This window comes from Trachurus japonicus, chromosome 17 (genome assembly GCF_045865225.1).
Source record: "Trachurus japonicus isolate A0001 chromosome 17, Traja_1.0".
Lineage (NCBI taxonomy): Eukaryota > Metazoa > Chordata > Actinopteri > Carangiformes > Carangidae > Trachurus > Trachurus japonicus.
In genome coordinates this window covers 32,823,776-32,846,150 of record NC_140923.1, presented here as the reverse complement: position 1 = coordinate 32,846,150, position 22,375 = coordinate 32,823,776, and the positions used below count along the sequence as shown (strand labels likewise).

The window sequence follows — 22,375 nt, the reverse complement described above, 5'->3', positions numbered from 1 at the left end:
AAGTTGGCTCTCTTTTTTTCTCCAGTCACATTAAAGGGAAACTTAGTTTTTTTTCAACCTGGGCCCTGTTTTCATATGTTTTTCTGTATACGTGAGTGATGGATAATCAACAATTATTGAGGTGGCTCCAGTATTGAGCAGGGCAGGCAGCCTGCAGCCCAGCTAACACTCTTCAACCGGGCAAATGGCTCCGTATAAATGTGCATTTTTTTTCACACTGACAGACTCAGATAGCTTAATGAGTGTCCAACGACATACTAGAAAGGAGAAATGAACGTATGTCGCTACCTTTAGCTGGAGGTCGCTGTTTGTTGTGATCTGTGTCCAAATCTCACCACGCTAGAAATCCCTTTCATCCACGTCGTCCACATCGGGCAAAAATTCAGCCATGACTTTTTTTAAAAAACCTTTTATTTAAAACTAAAGTGTTAAATACTTTGTCGTTTAGTATTATAACTATTAATGAGGAAACGGGAGACCAGGAAGCTTTGCACGTCTGCATGTATTGCACTTCAACTCAGGACACAGGAAACATGACGTCACTTCACAACACATGACACAGGGGGGCGTAACTGTATCCCTGTAGGGACAAACTTAGGCTGTCAATACACAACATAAAGTAACAGTGTTTGGTAATCCAACAGAAAATCACTCTGGTCGTCTCTCTTCCCCTCAGTCAGGTACTGTAACAGTATTCCCCACCGGTGTTTTGCCGCGAGTTATCGCAAGATTTTAGAACGAGATTTCTAGCGTGGTGAGATTTGGGCACAGATCACAACAAACAGCGACATACGTTCATTTCACCTTTCTAGTATGTTGTTGGACACTCATTGTAACTATCTGAGCCTGTCAGTGTGAAAAAAATGCACGTTTATAGGGTGGACTTTAATGGGAGCCACTTGCCCGGTTGAAGAGCGTTAGCTGGGCTGCAGGCTGCCTGCCCTGCTCATTACTGCAGCCACCTCAATAATTGTATTATCCACCACTCACGTATACAAAAAAACATGTGAAACAGGGCCCAGGTTGAAAAAAAAAAACGAAATTTCCCTTTAAGTTTACCCCTTCACTGTACCTTGTGACTTTACCAAGCTCTGCAGGGAGGATGGGTTTTTGTAGGCCAACCCACAAGTTAGCATCACTGGTTCCCCCGGCAAGAGGACGCTGGGATCTTTGCGTTAGCCTTTGGACTGTTGAAACAAATAAGCTCTTACTTATGCATGTGGTTCGCCAAGATGATTCATAAAAAGCACTTTTATCATGTTTTAAGCCTTAAAAATGTAACCGTTGGCTAAAAATAAACACTGACAATTAATGCTACCGTCTTTTATTTAGCACACTTAGCTCTTCAAAAGTCTTTCCTCTTAGAAAGTCAGTAATAATGTGCAGGAGTGCAAGTATAAAGTCATTATACAAGGTTGAGTTATATCAGTTTCCATGCTCAGTGTGATGCAGTTTACGTTCTCAATGGGTTTGAATCTGACCTGCGGCCATTTGCTGCATGTCGTCCCCTCTTTCTCCCTGACTTCCCTGTCTCTCTCTCTATCTCTATTGCACTATTAAGGAAATGGTAAAAATGGTCAGACTATATGTACTGAGGTATTTTATGTTGCCAGATAAAATATGAAAATGTTGATTATTTAGGATATTTAATCAAAATCTTATTTAAATCTTATTCAAATTTAGACACATGTCACAAATCCACACTGTAATCTGGTGGGGTAATGAGCCAGTAAGTTGTCAAAGCATCAACACAAACCTTCCTTTCGTTAACCGACTATGAACAAAGACGTTAGGCTCTCCAAAACTGACTGAGCTGGAACGTACTCGGTTAGCCTCGTGTGCTCTGCTATTAGTAGAAATTTACAGAGTGCATAACCCGCTGCAGACTTGAAAAAGTAAATCTTGCAGAGGCATCTTGCTAATTGAGTCGTCCACATGATGAATTATGTATTAAGTAGAAATTCTCCCCTCACCAGAGGAAGCTTTCCCTGATCAACATTACATTAAGCAGCAGCTCGAGAGAGTGAGGCTCTGCAAGAAAGTTGAACTGTGTCCTCAACCCTCAGCGATGTGGAGATTAATGTGCACTTACTCACCGGGGCATCTCTCCTGAGCTCGCCTGTGTTCTGGGATACACTATAGGAGGCACAGGAGCCAGTCTGGATTGCGTGTTTGCGTTCGTACCCACACACTGCCTGGTGTGTACATACGATTTTCCTGTGAGGTAGTAGTTTTGCTTGTTTCCTTTATTCATATTTAACGCTGCTTTGATAGTATGAGGAAAACAACTACCTCCTGTGCTCCGTACAGCTGTCTCACTGTCTCTGTGGTGGAACTGAACTGGCAGACACCGTGCATCCCCAGTGATGAAGCTTTCACATGGGACCGTTTTACAGGACTTAAGTGCTTCACAAACAAAATTTCCTCCTTCATTTCAACCTTTTAATTGTAAATGTAGATTTATAGTTAAGCCTAACGTTGCGTCCCATCCCAGCACTTATTCTATCTCCTCCATCCCCTGTGGAGCGAAGTCAGTAATGATACCAGAGAGGAGGTTAAAAACTCCACTTCTTGTTCTCTATTATCCTCACTTGGTTGTTACTGTGGAGAGAGACAAGCCTCCAGTACGAGTACGGCTGTGTTTGCTCTGTAAATGTGTGTGGCATCACAGGAAAGGTCAATCACTGAGCTATTTCCCCCAGTGAAGCATTGTGACCTGTCTCAAGTGGACAGCTGTGTGTGTGTGTGTGTGTGTGTGTGTGTGTGTGTGTGTGTGTTTACTCTGGCTTTGTCTTATATGTCTTTGTATAGCAGTAGTAGTATTGCAGTAGTTCCACCGACCTTCCGCGGTGGCTGTAGCTGCACAGCAGAACTGGGCTCACTGAGTGGAGCAGACAGGTCTGAACCGTCCCTTCAGTTTAAATCTGTGGATACCTAAGAAAGCCCAGAGGATGCTGAGCTACACAGACAGTGACTGATGTGCTCGGAGGTATTTGTGCACAGATAAAAAATAAATAACTCTTTGCATGCTCACACACAACCTGCGTGTCGTTCTTTTCATCCAGCCGCACCCTTTCGTTCCCTCCCGCACAAAAAAACAATTTACTCACATTTCACACACACACACACACACACACACACGCACACACACACACACACACGCTGCAATGCTAATCTGAGTGGAACAACCATTCATCTCTTGCCTCTACATCTGAGCCACTGGTTGCTGCTGGCAACAGTCTCCCATCATCAAAACTGCCAGACAAAGTCACCGGTGTAAATATCCTGGTGAATTTATATTTGTTAACCAATATTGCATGACTTCTATTTAATTCTATATTCAGACCCAAAGATGTTCTTGCCTTTATAAAAAATGAAGCTTGTTTGTAGACATTTTTAAAGTTGGTGAACCAAGTAATAAAAAATAAGGCCCAGAGGAGATGTGAGTCCATGAACAGTTTCAGAAAGTTAAAACAGGTTTCTCATTTTAGAGTAATTTTATTTTTTTTGTCCATAAGTTTGTACTCAATATTCCTTAATGACAAAGTAATGTAATTTTTGCCAGTCTATTAAAAAATGTAAATCTGTCATTTACAATTCAGACCCTCAACTCAGTAGTTAATAGAAACATCTTTGGCAGTAATTGGAGCCTCTTGGGTAAATGTCTTTGCACACCTGGATTTAGCAGTTTATCCCACTCTTCATTATCCACTACAACACTTACTTGTGTAGTGCTTCAGGTCATTGTCATGTTGAAAGGTGAACTGTGCACAATAGCATGACGTGTCACCACTGTGCTTCATCACAGGGTTGGTATTGGTCAGTCTAGCTGGTCTCCTTCCAGCTGATTCATTCATCTCTGTACAGAATTTTTGAAGCTCTCGAGCTCACAGTACTGTAAAGAGGTCTGAATGTGTGTTATTTTTCTTGTTTAATCAAACTGCCATAAACAATTAAGCCAATAGATGGATGATAAGTCTGACAAAACAACCCACTGAGTGATTCCCACTGTGGTTTATTTACCATTTAGAACCCACTGGCTTGTACAACATCATCGCACACAGGCAGTCTGTGGTCTCAAAGTTGCTCAAAAGTCTTGAAATTCATTTACACAGAGCCCCCGCTGGAAAACAAAGTCCCTCTCAAGTGTAACCAGGCCATTCATGTACATTACTAATGGTCTTCCCCTTGTGTAATAATGCACATGTTGAGTCTCCTTAATTATTTAGTGCCAAATTAGTATGGAGTGAGGGCAGGGGCATAACAGGGAGAGTAGTTGTAAAATACATCAGAATCTGATGGAGCCTGTTTAATATTAATGAATCAGCAACACACGCTTTTCATTTTCCCTGTGCCTCTGTGGCAATCACAAGGGCAGCAGTAAAGTGATTAAATGTTTACAAAGAAAAAAAAGACACAGTGACTTTAATGTATGGTATAATTACATAGGATAGTAATTAGGACGATGTTTTTTCAAGCTGAGGATATGTTCACCCAGTTTAACTCGTCACGTGGGAACGCACATGGTTCTCTGTTTTCTTGTACAAGCAGTTTAGTTTCTGTTTGATTATAGTTCAGGAGATATTTTGTATTTCTATTCACCTACTGTAGCTTTTTAAAAGTGCTAAATGTGAGTTTCTCTTGACCAGAGAGCAGGTTGGACGCTACAGTGACTTGCTACCACAACAAGACAGGATGGGATGGGTTTAGCTACTGTACTTAGCATGACTGCAGTGTTTTTCCTCAACTGACTATGTAGTACAGCAGAAACTACTAGCGTCCACAAATATTTTGATTTCCACTTTGATCCTCAATTGACCCTTCGCCAACTCCTCCCACAAACGGCTATTGTCCAATCCTACGTTAGCAACCGTAACTATAGGCCTGGCAAGCTTTCCGCAGTGAGTCATTACGTTTGCTTTTGTGGACGCATTTTGAGACTAGGACGAAAAACATTTGTTTGTAGAGAAGGATGTTGTTGTTGCCGCTGCTACTACGGCGGTGGCGGCGGCAGCAGCAGCAATATAGAGATGTTCAGATACGAGCGGACTTTTTTTTCGACTTGAGCAAGTGTAAATATGGGGATAACCATATGTTCACCTCCGAAATGACAGCTGTAGCTACTTTTACCGCGTTTACCTGGGCTTTTAGGCGAGGGATCCTCCAGGCAGGGACTGCTTTCACTGACTGATACAGCGGTGGGAGAAAAAAAAACAGCAGCGAAAGCTGTATGTGGCTCACAATCGCCCAAAAACTTGCAGTGTGACAACGTTTCATGACCAGTGAGATGACCTAAGTCTTCGTGGGTTGATAGACGGTAAAATTACCGGTCCTTACTGCTGCTCTGTACATTGTCCAGTCGTGTCGTTGAACAGATGTTTTATCCTCCTGCGCGAGTCACGTCACTGAAAACTATGAATGATCTTTGTGACTTCTTCTCTCTATTATCTCAGAACAGTTTATCCAGAAATTTGCTGATGTTTCCTTTGAAATCGATACCAAATACTGCCAGGAGCATGGCTGGGAGTGAAAGCTTGCCCGCCGTAGCAACAGTAACCAAGGGGGCGGGGCTTACGCGAAGGGTCAATTGAATACTGTGTCTGTTAAAAACCAACCAGAGAGGGATGTGCAAGATGGCTGATATTTGGAGAGATGTGAGCTCTCTGCTGCAGGTCACTGCTGATACTGATACTCTAAGAAAAAAAAAAAAAAAACCTTAACAGCAGTGCTAACAGCCAAAGGCAGCAGTGTTGAAGCTGAACTCCCTGTGGTTTAGTGTAAATATCAAATTGTGCTTCTCCCTGTGCTGCCGCTCACTGTGGGAACCCCCAACACTCTTCACAGCCTGAGTGCTTTTTGCCAGATATCCAGGCATGACTAGAGCTGGAGGAAGCTGGAGAGTGAGAGAGAAGGATTTAAGGAGGCCTGGAGGTTGGCTTCATGAAGACGACAGGCACAGAGCAAACTTCACCTTCCTGCTCGGAAACATTTAAGTCACGTAGGAAGGGACAAGGGCCAGTGCTAGTTTCCTCTTCGTTGAGGGAGATTCACATTTATTGTCAACTCTGACTTATATGGTGGCATGTGTGCTAATGACCCATCAGAGAGAGACAGAGCGAGAGAGAGTGCTGTCTATTTTCTGTCGCTCCTCAGGAGAAGAAGACTCTGTCATCCCCTCTCCCTCCTCCTCAGCTCTCCTGTCTCCTCCCCTGTTATGATACCAATGAGTCTGTCTGATAATCTCCTCCTGGGCCCCTGTATCTGAAGCTCATTTAACCCAACATGATCTATACATTTCAGACTGTCTTCACTTTAAATTGTTGCAGTCTGTAAAGTCTGGTCAGACCTTTTATATTATCCATTAGATTCCACTTGTAAGCTATTAAAGGACCAAGTGTATTTATACACTTATATATCAGACACAATGTTTTACAGGAGCATGGGAATGAAACAAATTGAGCAGGAAACTCAGCACACCATTTTAAAAGGAGTGCTGTTGTGATAACAGGCATTAAAAATAAACAAGTGCACAACATTTCTCATGCGTTATTGATAAATAAATAGAAAATGTTTTAAGCTCTGATTTAATTGAGCTAAGAGTTTCAGCAAATCTCAGCTCTTCAGAAAGCTTGTTCCAAAGGGTGGGAAAAGAGAAACTAAAAGCTGCTTCACCTTGTTTGGCTGTGGGGGATGTTGAAGGAGAGAAGGTAACAGCATATTGACAAATCTGTATAATCAAAGTGAATGCTAACCCCCCCCCCAGTTCCCTGCAGACTCTCATTTGCACTTTACCCCTCCCTCACTCTAATGGTTTCCATCTTTCTGTTGGTCTCCCAGATGCCAAGGCCTGCCCCACTGGTGAGTTCATGTGCGCAAACCGCAAGTGCTTGGCCACGGTCTACGTATGCGATGGGGACGACGACTGTGGAGATGGCAGCGATGAGCTCAAATGCACCTCCCCCCTCACCTGCGGGCCCAACCACCTGCGCTGTAACACCTCAGAGTGTGTGCCGCTCATGTGGAGCTGTGACGGAGACCCCGACTGCTCCGACAGCTCAGATGAGGGGCCAGAGCGCTGCGGCGGGGACGGGGTCCCCTACTTGACCAACCATAGGGCAAACTGCACCGCTGGAGAATTTCGCTGTGCCAATGGAGAGTGTGTGAGACTGACCTGGAAATGTGACGGAGACCCGGACTGCAAGGACAAGTCTGATGAGTCTGACTGCCGTGAGTTTCTCTTCCTGTTTCCTCTCTTTGCCTCTCACTCTATGTCTCCACAGATACTGTAGCTTTTCTCCCCTGTGGCCTTGTCTCTCTTTCTTTTATTTTACCTTTTGAGAGCTTCATGTTCTCTATTGTATCACATCTCTCTGTACTCAGAAGGTCGTTCTCTTGTCTTGCACGCTGCTGTGTCTGAGGATTTTTGTACAGCATGTGTAACTGGGCTGAGAGATAATTCCAATGCAATGCAACTCTTTACAGTACATGTGTAACCAAGGTTACATAAAGAGGCTGTGTCGTACGTCATACTTAAGCAATATCATACCTACAATCCAGTCACAGCCAGGGCTCCAGTGGAGTATTGCTTGTGCAGTATATAACAGCTCTACAAGCACATAATAACAGTACAGTATAATCATAAGTTATTTAGCTACGCTAACACAAACTGTTCTGCAGCACTGTTGATAGCAACACTAACATTTTCCTAACCTGAAGACTAGAAGTGTGTTCAAATCTCCTAGTAGTTCCCTATGAAGTGGACTACACGGTGTTCAGCCATGTTAAGTAAGATTCCTAACTATAAAGAGCAAAGGTTCATTATTTCAAGGGAAACTGAACTGAGCTGGGAGGAAGTGAACACCGTTGACAAGTTGACAAGAAGATTTCCCATCAGCCATTGCACCTGCTTGTAAATTGATCATTGATTTGTTTGTAACATAATTACATACATTTCAATAGAATACATGTTCTAATAGTGAGAGTTTTGGTTTCAATTATTCAACATTTTATTGTTGTTGTGTAAAATGTCATCAGTAGCAGCAACAGATATCCACGGTATTTTATGTTACCAGGGTGACAGATGGAGGTCAAGGAAATGTGTTTGTGATGTTGCAGGATGTTCCCAGTGGAGGACGTTCCCTGATATTCCCTGAACAGGGAGTAGGGAGCACTATCTATGTACACTGTGGATCGAAACACAGCCTAGCCTGCTAATGTTTTTACTTGTGTGCTCTGAATGTATCCAGGCCTCTGTCCTTCCCTCCATCCTCCTCTGATAATCTTATGTAATTAAATTCAGTTAATCCCTCTGTAATTATAGTCATCTTTTTAGCAATCTAAGATAAATAACTGTTAATGTGAGGCTAATTATCAGTGAATTGAACACCTGTAAAGCAGAGTGATACATGCATGATGCAGTAAAAAAAGTCCCAGTGCTGTTCTCCACATCAGCTCTCATGGGCTGTCTCTGATCCAATCAAATTACTTTGTAGGAACTGCTGTATAATTGTAAGCAGATCATTGTACACATTAAAGAGACTTGATTTTTAAGCGTTCCGTTGATAATAAATATTTAATCCTGCGAGAACAGAGAACAAATAGTATAAAATCTTAACAAATATTTGGTTCTCTCTTTGTCAGTTTCAGATACATAGAGAACTGAAAACATCTTAAGAAAACATACACAAATGAATAAAACACTACATTGTGTTGTGTGTGTTGTGTGTATTTACAGTGCATATATTGTCAAACTGATGAAGATGTTTCCTGAATTTCTTAGTATTTTCTCTCTTTGCATATGTTTCTTGAGTCACAGTGCATTGAGCTCTCAGGGCCACCATAGAATTAGTCTGTAGGATGGAGGTGGTACACATCGCTGCAGCTCAAGGCTGCTGAGTTGTGGTTGTTTTCTTTGATTCTATGCTGTATTACCGCCACAAAATCATATTCAAAGATGGCTACACAGCAATCAATTCCCCACACTTTCAGGAGTGCAACTGGAGGTCAGTTGTGTTATACATTATCTGTGTGTGGACAGTTTACACCTCAGTAAGATAATGTGTCTGATATGAGACTGGAGAGTGGGGGGGGGGATCTCAACAAACAATATTTCCTGCCTCTTCTGAGGTGTTACTTTGTCATTTAGCACATTTCCACTCTGCTGGGAGTTGGTTTAGGTGTTTGTTTGTTTTCTTTTACTAAATGTGTCGGATAAAGAATGTGTTTCTGTTGATAAACACCGCGTGAAGATGAGGCTTTGTGATAAAACAGCTTTTCCTATTAGCTGGTCATGGATGGGGGAGCCCTGAAGCCTCCGTCTTACTAAGCTTGAGTGTGAAGCCCAGATAGTCCCACTATTCATTATCAAGATGTGTGGTGCACACTTCAAACCCACCACTCACACTCTACAGTGTCATATAAGCAGCTCTTACAGGAGATTGATGTTTTGTTAACCAGCTATATCTCTGCATTAAGGGAGAGGCGTGAAGACGACCCACCTCGTATTTTACCACTGATTACCATAGAAGCCATTCCTACCTTCACTACCTCTTCTATAGGTCGATGTGGGAATAGCCTATCTGCAAGCACGTAATCCCCCGCCCACTCTTGAGCTGAAAACAAAATGCTTGTCCCTTAAAGTACATGAATTGTGCACACCGTCGCAGCAGGATATTGTCAAGTTAGATCTTTAGATTGATCTCTAGTCTCAGCATCACGTTGTGTATATGTATGTGCATCCGTGTGTGCAAATGTGTGTCCAAGCTATTGCAGCCCAGCCTCCATTACACTCCCTGTGTCCTGCTCGTCTTAGGATAACATTAAATCATATCTCCCTCAGTCACATATACTGCCTTTTAGTGTGGTTTAGAGAGGAGTTATATGAGCACACTGTGCCCTGTTGATGAAAAGCTTGTCTGTGCTTGAGACATTAATGAAACTTGGTGGGGCTGCATTACTATATTGAAAATAATTCATCACACACCCCCAGGTTAACAGTCTCTGTCCTACAGGCGGCACCGAGCACAGGCTGGGAACAGATAGAAGTACAGTGTGCTATGTTACTGCATGTTAGCAAATTTCTCGGCTTTACTTAACAAGTGAAAGTGGAGAGATCTGATAAAACTTATCGGCTGCAGCAACATTTTTCAACGTGGTTTTGGTGTTAGAAGGGATTTTAGGATCACAAAGTAGCAAGACTCGAGTGTCTTTTCTACTCTCAGATTGACAGAATAGCAAACACACCCATTTGAACACCCTGAGCCTGTTGGTCTTACAGAAGGTGCATTTCTGACCAACTCCGATCTAGAAACTGAATGCTATACCCCTAATAAACCAACAAGAGCTTTTAAGTGTGCATTATGATTTTGAAATCTATAATGAAGTAACATGGGTAGGCGCACAGAGAGCATACACTCTGCCTGTGAAGCCAAGCAGAGTGAACTGAAAATGCACTTCAGATGGTCACAAAGTATGCTTCAACCTGTTCCGCCTGATTTATCCAATCAGGTGGGACAGGTTGAAGGATACTTTGTGATGTGAAGTATTGTATAACGCTGCCAATGCTTTACAGATGTGAGGCTGAACAGTACTACCTGTCGAATCTGTCACATTTCCCATTAAAGACTGAATTTATCTCACTGCAATACCATGTTGAACCAAAATTAAATTTTCACTTAAAATATCATAATATAAAATAACATCAAAGAGCTGTTCACAGAGCATTGATGTGTCCTTGAGGGTGCACAGAGTTGCTACATGCATGTACCATATTGGGCGCACTGGCCATTCAGTCAGTGGTCAATGTATAATCAACTCTCCACAAATAGAATCTAATTCTGTGTCAAAAACACGGTGCCATTACCGTGTAACAGCAATCTGCTCAGGTGCCAGTGTGCCTGGCTTTTAACAGGAATGAGAGATAGCACTCTGATTGGTTTATTGCATGTTACACTGAAAACACTCACATGAGTATTTTGAGGATTACAACCCATTTGAACCATGTGCCTGGTGTAGCAACAGCCATTAAAACAGTAGAAATGGATATAGACAGAGCCAGAAGCCTGAATTTCATCTAAGTGTTTTTGTGCACCTCTTCCAGCCCTGTTGACGTGTCGCCCCGATGAGTTCCAGTGTGGCGACGGTTCCTGCATCCACGGCACCAAGCAGTGTAATAAGGTCCATGACTGTCTGGACCACAGCGATGAATCTGGCTGTGTCAACGGTGGGTACTGCTGTCATCACTGTCTGCATGTCCGCCTGCCACAACCCTTCCTCCTCAGTGTCGGTTCATCTGTCCTCTTGTTTTATGGATGTGTCCATTTGAATCTACTTCCTATTTGTTGCAGCGTCTACAGTTATTTATATTTGTAAATTACTTTTCAGAAATGTCAACCTGTGTTATAGTGATTATGTAATTGTATATTTGCGTGTCTGCTCAGTTTTCTCGTTTCAGTTTAAATTTCTGTAGCTTCAGCTTGTGGTTTGCTTTAAAAACCAATGAAGCAGGAAGAAATTACAGCTTTCCACATGATATTTTTATACCTCAGTGCGGGATACAAAGCCTGAGCTGGAGCCTTCATGGGTCGTCCATCTGTCCATCCTAGTCTTGTTAACACGATATCTCACCTTGAGGGAATTTCATAAAATATGCCAAAATAATATCACTATATCATGAACTGATTGGATTTTGCTGGTCATAGCTCATTGGACAACATTTTATATCCAAAAGGTCAAAGGTCAACCTTAATCTGACATTTGTTGCAGAGTGAATGTAGATCACTGCCGCGTTAGAGTAGCCTTGTAAACCAGCCGCTCCCGGAAATGCAATTAATTTCATTTCTGAGGGAGAGTCTGGCCTCATCCCCGTTGTAAGCGTTTGGCCTGAAACCCTCAGAAGGCCGAGCCAATCAGCGTCACCGCTGTGATTGACACAGCACGTTGGCCAATCAGGGACCGACTGGTGCAAAGCCCCTTCACTACACCAACTTGCTGATTGGCTGAATGGGGTTGTCTGTCAACGCTACTACTCCCACCCAGCTCCAGCCCACCCCAAACGCTTACAACGGGGATGAGGCCAGACTCTCCCTCAGAAATGAAATGAATTGCATTTCCGGGAGCGGCTGGTTTACGAGGCTAGCGTTAGAGGGCGTCACCCCCGGAACCTTTGTCATTTGGCTCGTGTTCCCCCGCCCTGGTAAAATAGGCACACCTGTCGTGTTGCACATGCAATGTTCCGCCTGCTGGCTAATGCATGCCATGTGTGTATGTAGCTGCCAATGTGAGTAAAAGAGCAAACACGGTATCCTACGTCTGTGTGTATTATTGCTAAGTAAAGCAACCACTCGGGTTACTACAACATTGATTCTGGATACAGAACTGGTGACACAAATGTCATAACCATTTTACCAGAAGAAAATACATTTAATAGTTTTTGTGTGTGAAGTTCTTTCAAAGTTTTCACTACATATTTTCTGAGTCTGGACAGACAGGGATGTAAACTGTAACTTGAGCAGTTGTCAAAGGCAAACTAGTGTGAATTACATTGGTAATTCCAATCTGGACATGTCATTTGCTATAATGACCATTGATGTTATGTTGTGTGGATCCAGCCCAGTGCTTTTTGTAAGCCAATTTTATTCCCTCTCTTCTGACTGTGATGCATAATTTACCAGTGTAGAGCAAAATTATTTTGCAGGAGATTAAGCCCCAGCACTGTGAAACTGGACCAAATTAAAGTTCCCTTTTATTACACTTGACTTTCTATGTGTGATATGAATATCTGAACAGGAAGTTTTTTTTTTCTTTTTTCATGCAAGCTTTCAATAATTGGGCAAAACCACTGGAGATATTCAATTTGACTTGACACACACTTGGCATGCATGAGTAGCATATGCAAATAAAAATTCCTGAAGTTTATGATGCAGATACTGATCTGTCTTTTTTTTTGACACAGCCACCAAATGTGAGGGTCCACTGAAGTTTCTGTGTAAGAATGGAGAATGTATTGACAGCTCCAAGGTTTGTGATTCTGTCAAGGACTGCAAGGACCGATCAGATGAGCCGAAGAAAGAGTGCGGTAAGAGGACTTCCTCTTAAAAGGTCTTTTACCCTTGACAAAATAAAGCATGTTGCTTTTTCATCCCGCCTGCTCACAGGTGAAAGCTCTCTCCACAGAAATGCTCAGCAGCGACGTTACAGAATCATTTGTTATGTGTGCGTCAGCCGAGCTTTTGTTTCAGCCTCGTGCGGCGGGAGAGCGTTGTACATATTTATTGTAAATGGATTCACGCTGTTAATGTAGCAGCGTAATCGTATTTGCCATAACAAAATGCAGCTACCTCCCTCCTATTACCTCACATTTCAAAGGCTTCAGAGGAGCACTCAAATGAGCAGCAGCTTCCGTAGAACAAGAGCCTGCGTGTACTAATTACCATCAAACGATAGAAAAGGCTTCTTCTCCTCTGCCGTCATCTCGCTCCATCCCTCCATCTCTCCTCTTGTCTCCTCACACCATCATCTCTTAACCTGCTTATCGATCATGAATAAATGAAGTCGATGTCTTCGCTAAAGAAACAAAACACTCTGTGTGCGTTAATTCTCCTGTGTTGAAGACATCAATAAGAACATTTCTGGCATTAGACACAGAAAGGCGCTGACATACACTCCAAAAATGGAATTTTCCCAGAGGATGATGGAGTTGAGGAGGGAGAGGTGACAGCTGGTAGAGGAGCCTGACCTCTGCCCAGACTGATACAGGTATTCCAGAGAGTACTTCTCCTCTTCTCCCTCGTCCTACGTTCCTCTCGCTCTCTCTCGCCTTCAACTCTTGTTCTCAGCTCATTAAAAGCGTGTCCACACACACCTCGCTCATCGCTCTGCTCACTCAACTGTTTACCCACAAGATGTTCCCCAACCGCACTGAAACACACTCATACGAAGCCCCTCGGTGTGATTGCATTTGCTTCAACAACCTTAGCAGAGAAAATAAAGACAATGCATTACTCTCCATCCATTTTTTTTACTCTGTTTCACATCTCATTAAAAATAATGGCATATTACCACAGTACCGACTGACTCATTACTCGCCATGCCATTCATTTCTTAGCTCTGCGCCATCACTTTCTGTTTTCGATGCGTGAAACGGCTGAAAATGTGTAGGATGTAATGGGTTACCATGGTGAGACAGAGGGAGGAGGAGAGAGAAAGTGGGGTTGAGATGGAGAGACGTCATGTTTGTTTGCCCATGGGAAAGGAGAGGTGACCTCTAAATCATGTCCTTGGAAGCAGTCTGGAAAAAACAGCTCATGTTTTTTACACAGGAAACTCTTCTGGGGCTTCTTTGCTACCCACCCTGCTCTTCTCAAAGAAAAAGAGAGGAGTGAGTCCTCAAATGCAGTCACATCTCTGTCTTTTCCTCTGCCTGCAGTTAATACTGAATTGACAGAAAGAAAGTAACTGGAGCTGCCGGGAGTGGTATGTTATCACAGATTTAGCTGAATATGAGTTGAGAATTTAAAGTTAGGTGGTTACAGTGGAGTGAAGATGAGAATTTACCCACAAAACCTTCACTTTATCTGTGGACTCTGAACTTTATTATGAATAAAGAAAGTTGTGTTATATTTAGAGATGCACCGATCCGATACCCGGATCGGATATCGGATGAATGAGGCCGATCCAGTCATTCCTTTTTTATTAATATCATACACAGCAATACAGTTACAGCGATCTAGTGGTATTTATTTCTTTTTGCTGCTAATGTACACTTTGTAATTTGTTAATATATAATATTAAGTACATTTGTGGACAGAGCGGGCTGGAGCAACCGGCTGAGAGTTGTCTCGTCGGTCCTCGGCCGTCTTTAATGTCTAGAGACACCCGCTATATTTGCATAGAACATTTTTTGGCAACCAGAAAAACAATGTTTGACCCGGGGTTTATATGGGATGGGCGTTTAATATAAAAAATATTTTGCTACACCCGGCGGTTAATTGGGACTCGGCCATTATTTGAAGTTTTACGGTTGTTACCCCTTTTTTTTAACAAGGCTAAAGGTGCAGCCACACTATAACTGACCAAATCGCGGAGCATCCTGTCGATCCCATTGAGAATACATCGGGTCGCGTCGTCAGGTATCCCAGCATGCTTAGCGCAGCGAAGACGACGCCTGATGGCGCGACCCAATGTATTCTCAATGGGAGCGACACGATGCTCCGTGATTTGGTCGGTTATAGTGTGGCTGCACCTTAAATGTTTATGTCAAGCCTGATGCCTTCACTCACATGGCAAGGTATACGGTTCATTCATTCAACAGTAGTATCGGATCGGTATCGGGTATCGGCCGATACGCTCAGCCCAGGTATCGGTATCAGATTGAATCGGAAAAAACTGGATCGGTGCATCTCTAGTTATATTTGATCTTCTCTTCATGGGAGGTATAGAGTATATGGATAACATATTTTTGTAGGCCAACTGCATCTGCTTTGTGTGTCTTTTGTTTAGTTATCTTCTTTGGTAATAACAATACATGTAATGAATGTAGTTTATATCCTGTAATGAAGGCAAGACTCAGTGTATTGGAAGTGCTATTCTTCTTCCCTGCAGTTCCTGAACAGCTAAGAAACTCAGCACTCTGCTGAGCAGTGGTAGGAAAGCCATCAGTCAGCCAATCAGTCAGTCAGTTAGTCAGTCAGACTTCTGTGATTATGGGGCTTGCCCAGCTCTTTCGTTCCAACCAAAAATCCACAGACTTCAAAACAATGGAAAGGATAGTACAGTGCTAAAATGCTAACTACTTGCAGACTTGTTCCTGTGGCACTTGTGTTCTCCAAATGAATGCCAGTGCGTTGCTCTACAACTGGACAATATGTCAGTATTGTGTTCACAGGTCATTTACGCCATTAACAAGTGTATTAAAATGAGTACAACTGTAGCTCTATTATCGAAAAATAGTACTTTTTATTTTATTTATTTATTTAAGGAGGACAGTATACATTAATGAACATTAATAAATGTAAAGGTGCCAGTGTTAGCCAAAGGCTAATTTCCGACTGTAGTCCTCCTTGCAAGGTGTTAAAAGCCATTAAAATGAACAACAAGGACATAGGAAACATAATTCATAAACATACATACTGTTTTAATTTGTTTACAATTATTTTGTATTCATCAAAAATATGTAAAGAAAAGTCCAAAATGAAGAGTCTATGAATTTTTCATGCAATTTTTTTTTATTTTTATTTTTTTTATTTCTATTTACTCGCTTAAAAATGTGGTAGTGTGAATCTTTTCAAATTAAAAGTCTTCACTAAATCCATTTAGGATTATAATTTCTAATGACCCATTCATTATTTAATAGAATAGCACACAGACTACTAGCTCAGACAAACATTCACAAAAAGGAAAGTGTAACAGCTGTGAGGTTTTATCTTGGAAGTGAATGTCTTATTGGGGAATTCACTGATGCTCCACTTTGCTTTAGGGCTTCCTTGTCTCCCTAACACAAACATACACAGTGGCCTTGCTTTCAATGACTGATGATACAAAGCTCACTGGCTATTGACAAATGTGTTACACTAGATTGGGTAGGATACTGTTGACAGAAATAAGCACTCTGTGGTATTGAAGAGTGCAGTTTCACTTGCAGCTTAATCCATTTTTTCTCTTTATCACCCCTTTCCAGTTGTCAGTTGTTCATTGTGCAGCCATCCTTAATTGTTTGTGTAAAAACAAAGCCTGTATGTGGTTGAATGAAGTGATGGAGAGACTGTTTTTCTCTTCCCGGTGAGCTTAGTTTTCACTCATTTGTCTTATGATTTATTGAGACAGTAGACTTTTTACTCAAACCAAACATGGGCGGAAATCTGCATTCATACAGTGACTTTTACAGATGAGTAAGCAAAGCACAAGATCCAACTACACCTTATGTCAACAAACCACCATCTCAGTGTGTGACTCAGCTGTTTGCTACCCTGACCAGAAAAACAGATCCGACCAAAACATAACTTTTCATGACAGCAGCAGTAGCAAATCTCTCTCCAGATCAGGTCCTGTCCTGTCTTATGATGTTGTACCGTCTGTCTCTCTCTCCCTCCTATCAGAACCAGTTGTAGGATTATTATATTGAACTGACAGTAAACATATCAAATGTGCAACGTAGAGGAAAAATATAATTTAAAAATCACTTCCACGGGGCGGTGCGTGGCGCAGTGGTTAAAGCGGCCGCCCCATGTAGAGGCTACAGTCCTCAACGCAGGCGTCCCCGGTTCAAATCCCGCGTCGGGCAGCCCTTTCTTGCATGTCATTCCCCTCTCTCTGCCTCCCCCTTTCCTGTCTATCTCACTATGAGCTATCAAATAAAGGCAAAAAAATATACTTGAAAAAAAAAAAAAAGAATCACTTCCACGGTAACCTTCAAAATCATTACCATTAACTGATAATGACACACTCCAGCAACCCTGCATTTTCCTGCCTCAGTTTGCAGCTTCAAACTTCGTGCAGAGAACCTGTAACTTGATCAACAGAAAGGAAAATATATTGATATAACTAGATAGCATAACGGATTGAAAACAAAACTTGGGAATTGTAGTGCATTAATTGAATAGATTATCTTATCATGCAAAATAAATATAAAAGATTACAGTGTAATTTCTCATCTCTTTACATTAACTGTTGTCGACGGTGCTGTTAATAGCCAAGTACAATTTCCGAACACATCCACACATGAACATAATCATGCCTGAAATGTCATAACTTATCTCAGAACAAAAGCTGTGGATTCAAGGGCAGCCTGAAGCACACACGTCTGTAGCCAGCTATGACGATCGTCTCTGAACAGTGTGTACCAGCTCCTGATATTTTATCGTCATCTGTACAGAACTCATTCATCAAGATTGAAAAACTCTTCTCCTTGCGATCAAGTAATTTATAAACCCTTTGCGTGTCGCTCAATCAAATTTTACTGCCTCTGCTCTCTTTATTGTGTGCCAGCTGCTTTGACCTACTTTTAAATGAGAGTGGTTGTGTTTTTAACATTTTTTTTTTTTTTTAGAGCTTCTGTCATTTTCCGGATGCATTTACGTCAGTATGCCTCGACTCAGTACATCTGCTTAATTTAGATATCCCCACTCACTCCTGTGATGGATCCATACGGGACATATCAGAATCCCAGTTCGCAGCATTAATCCCCCCTACACATGTATTTCATATCCCTGCAGATGGACCTGATTCTCAGTTTAAGAGCTTACTGTGTTTGTGATGTCGTGTCTCTTTGATTCCTCCTCCACTTTTGTGAATATCTGATAAGGATTCAAAAAGGATGGAAAAAAAAGCTGAGCACAGGAGCTGAGATAAAATGAAGAACACAGAGATGACATCTATTCTCCCAACCTGTGTGCTACACATATTTAAAACACCCTCCTCTGTGATTGGCCGCGCTTGACCGCTGGTACCTTCTCTTTGTCTCCTAGGGCTGAATGAGTGTATGATAAACAACGGCGGCTGCTCTCATGTCTGCATGGACCGACCAATCGGCTTTGAATGTCAGTGCCCCACTGGCTACCAGCTGTTGGACAAAAAGACCTGTGGAGGTAAATAAAGAAATGTTTTAGGTGGAGAGGTGGTGTGTGTGTGTGTGTGTGTGTGTGTGCTCTCAGCTCTCTGGTTGTCTGTTTTTGTTTGGTGTGCCCAGTCTGTCACTCCCACAGGGAACCCACCACACTCATTCTAGTCTCTTGCACGCTCAAAAAATGTGTGCGCACACACACACACACTTTGTGCGCGCACACAGACACTATGTTCTTCACACCTTTCCCCATCCTTTTTTAACGCTGCCATTTCCTCATCACACCCAAGGAAAAAGCCAGAGATCTGCTGGAAGGAAGCAGATCAGAGAAGTCGACAGGGACACACGCCCCAACTCCCTGTCGACTCCTTTCATCTTAACGGCAACAGTGTCTGTGTGTTTCTCCAGCACTTACAGCCACGAATGTGCACTTTCACTCCCACCCATTATGTCTGTTATTTCACTAAAAAGCATGAATATATTTATCCATCCAGCAGCTATACCACTTATCTGCACAGAGTCACAGGGGGTTGGAGCAATCCCAGCTGACATACAGTAAGGCGGGGGTTGGGAACACTCTGGACAGATTGCTAGTCTGTCATGGCCGACATATAGTGACAAACCTCACACACTCACATCGTTCGATTAGGTTCATTATGTCTTCAATTTGATGATCACTGTCTAAAAGAACATAATACAGTGCTCACACACTCACATTCACACATCCCCTCGTTGCTGACGCAAACCTCCTATGTCCAAAACTTTTTTCAGGAAATGAAAAAAACCTTGTGGTTTTGTAATAACTGGACATAACATCATCAAACTTGGTATTGTGTTTTTACAAATAGTCAGATTTTTGAATGTGTCATTACTTTATTAATATTTTACCCAAATCAGGCTCACATGGAATTAGGAGGTTTATGACCAACGAAAGTGGAGATAGAAGGTTTTTACCGTCACTGATTACTGACGGACGCATTGGCTACAGTAGCTTATTGCATTACGTTATCATCAACTTACAGGTTACATAGTTTATTGTATTCTGTTTTTCTCGAAAAACTATGTTTGTTGTTTTATACATGTGGCCAAAATCTATTAAAGATAAGTGCACTATTAACAGGTAAATGACGGACTAAACTGCACTTCAACCTACCGTTTTCTGCCAGCACCTCCACTTCCGCATCTCAGGTCTTAAAATAAATCATTTTCCTTTACAGCGTACGTGTAAATTAAACATTGTAGCTATGTATTGAAAAGTTATTTAGTCTAACAATGCAAACACCAGCTGAGTGTCTCCAATCCATGGATGTATTATACTGTAGATCCATGCTCCAATCAGCTCAACAGCTTGCGTTATTCTTCACCAGTTGAGTGAAGCAATTACTAATATTTCTGGCTCGGTACTGCTGCCTACTGGCGGGTAAAAAATACTGCCATAAATAAAAATAATGCATAGACATAGAATACCTGTTAATCAGAAAATAGTGAACCTGCACCACCAGTCCTGGCGGAGGGGTGGGGGTGGAGTTAGGAGGTTTGGTCGACAGTTTCAGGATCCAATGGTGTTAGGAGGTTTAGTTGCAGGCAGTTTTAAAAACTTTTCATTGGTTAAATATTTGTAAAACCACAGTCAGACGTAAAGGGTGACCAATAGCACTGATTTATGGAAAAAAATAAAAATCATATGAGGTTTGCGCCCGACCGAGACGTAAATTTCAAGTCACCGATAATTCTAATTTGCATGTCTTTGCACTACGAGTGGACCTGGAGGACAACCCATCCAGGGACAAGGAGAACATGCAAACTCCACCCGGAAGAAAAGCTTCAGGCGTGGGGATCAAACACAGAACTCTCTTGCTGTTAGGCAACAGTGTGAACCGCTGCACTGCATCACCGTGCCACCATGAATACATTTATACTCTAGGTATTTAGTAACCTCACCCTCTGCAGCTCATGAGGGTGAATCAGTCACTGTCTATCATTGTCTGTCCCTCTCTGATTGCCTCTGACTCCTTCCGTCTCTCCAGCTGATTGATAACCTGCCTCTCTTCTCTCTGCAGACATTGATGAGTGTGAGAACCCCGACGCCTGTAGTCAGATCTGCATCAACTACAAGGGGGATTTTAAGTGTGAATGCTATGAAGGTTATGAGATGGATCCCGTCACTAAAACCTGCAAGGCAGAGGGTGAGTTACAGTCATCAGTGATCAGCAGTGCGGCTGAGACTATAATTGAAGTTTGGGGCTAGGAATAATAAAACAGGGAAAAAGTATAGGTCTGTGTTTAATCAAACTCTTTTATTTCGGAGGGTTTCACAAGTGCACACACGCTGTATTTTGTCTGTTTTATTTTTAGTGAAAAAATTCAGTTGCTGACAAAACAAGCTTGGTTTTTTTATAAAAAACTTGCCGGTACTTAAAGTTTAAAAAGCCGTGTTGCACTGTTGAGAACAAGACATTCTCTAAGATGTTGTGCTGCCTCATTAGTGCAGCACTTCTCTCTCGCTGCTTTTGGGCCTCGGTGTCAAAACCTCCTCATCTCATAATCACAAACATCTTTCTGCTGTTAGGTTCTCATTATTGTTTTGCACCCGCTTGTGTACTTGACATAATTGCCAAATCACAATAAAGAAAATATTTTTTAAAATCCAAACGAACAAAAAAACAACATCCCCAAGGCAACCACTCACTTTCTTCCAGGCCAAATCTGTCCTCCAATGTCCCGTCCCATTAGACAGTTTCATGAGTGACAGGCCGATGTGTTTAGCCACGCCGAACGCTTATAATTAGGTATCGCAAGTCTTCGGGGTACCTGGCTGAGTCACGGTGGAGGCTAATTACATCAGTTTAATCTGCTCTCCCATTAGGCTTCTTGTTGACAACAGTTGTCACACTACTGGAGAAAAAAGTGAACAGCTTTGTGGCCAGTTAATTTTTCTTGACCTCCAACTACGGCCAAAAGCTATTAGCAACAGGATTACACAGAGAGGGGCCAGTTTATGTGTTTACACTTCATTTCCTGCAAAATGTTCATTATTTAATTGGCAGGAAAGTGTGAGTCAAATGAAATGTGTTGATTCGGTCCCTGTGGCTGTCAAGTGCTGTGATTTTATTTCCCTCAATTGAACCAAGCTGATATCAAAGCTCAGCACTTATGTGTGTGTGTGTGTGTTTAGGTGTGTGCATCTGTGTGTGTGTGTATTTCCATTGTCCGTACTGTATTTGTGCACTGATTGTATCTGCCTCCCCGCTGCTGCTGTCTAACTCTTATGTATTTCTGTGTGCATGACTGCCCAGTGTGTTTTCTATCAGTTTAGCGTGTCCGGCAGAAAACTGTGTGTGACTTGTGTGTTAAAGTAGAAGTCACAATGAATGCAGCAGTTCCACCTCTTGGTTTTTGAGGCAATGAGCACTACTGCTGCCTTGACAGCCCATAAAACCAGCAGGGGGACCATTTCCTTGCTTTAGAGGGGGGTTGGAAATGTTGTCATTGTCAGAGCCAGTTTTGGAGAGCACTTAGTCCTGAGCGGCTCTCTCATGGTTCAGACTTTGGGCCAGGAGAGGAAGGGAAGGACAAGAAGAGGCCACGTGCAAGAGTACGATACTACAATGAGGCTGTGACACAGACTGTCAAAGGGGGAAACTGAGGCAAGCGGGCCGTTAATGAGAGACTTTCATATCTGCCTCTGGAGATAACTGGCTGCAGCTGCCGCTCCATTACCATACACTGTCAGAAAGATATAGACTCAATATAGATGTTACAAGACAAAGGTGGGCTGTGGTCGCTAGCTCCAGTGATAAAACCCTGCTTGCACGCTGT

General features: G+C 42.4%; 1 protein-coding gene across 2 annotated transcripts in view; it reads left to right on the top strand.

The window, feature by feature from the left end:
* Window positions 1-22,375, top strand: part of LOC146971142 (low-density lipoprotein receptor-related protein 8-like) — a 98,520-nt gene that overhangs the window by 56,009 nt on the left and 20,136 nt on the right. For both annotated transcript variants that reach the window (XM_085803804.1, XM_085803803.1), the window contains exons 5-9: window positions 6,838-7,227; window positions 11,099-11,221; window positions 12,953-13,075; window positions 18,462-18,581; window positions 20,617-20,742. In XM_085803804.1, coding sequence (XP_085659930.1) covers window positions 6,838-7,227; window positions 11,099-11,221; window positions 12,953-13,075; window positions 18,462-18,581; window positions 20,617-20,742 — 882 coding nt within the window. The remainder of the gene's footprint in view (window positions 1-6,837; window positions 7,228-11,098; window positions 11,222-12,952; window positions 13,076-18,461; window positions 18,582-20,616; window positions 20,743-22,375) is intronic.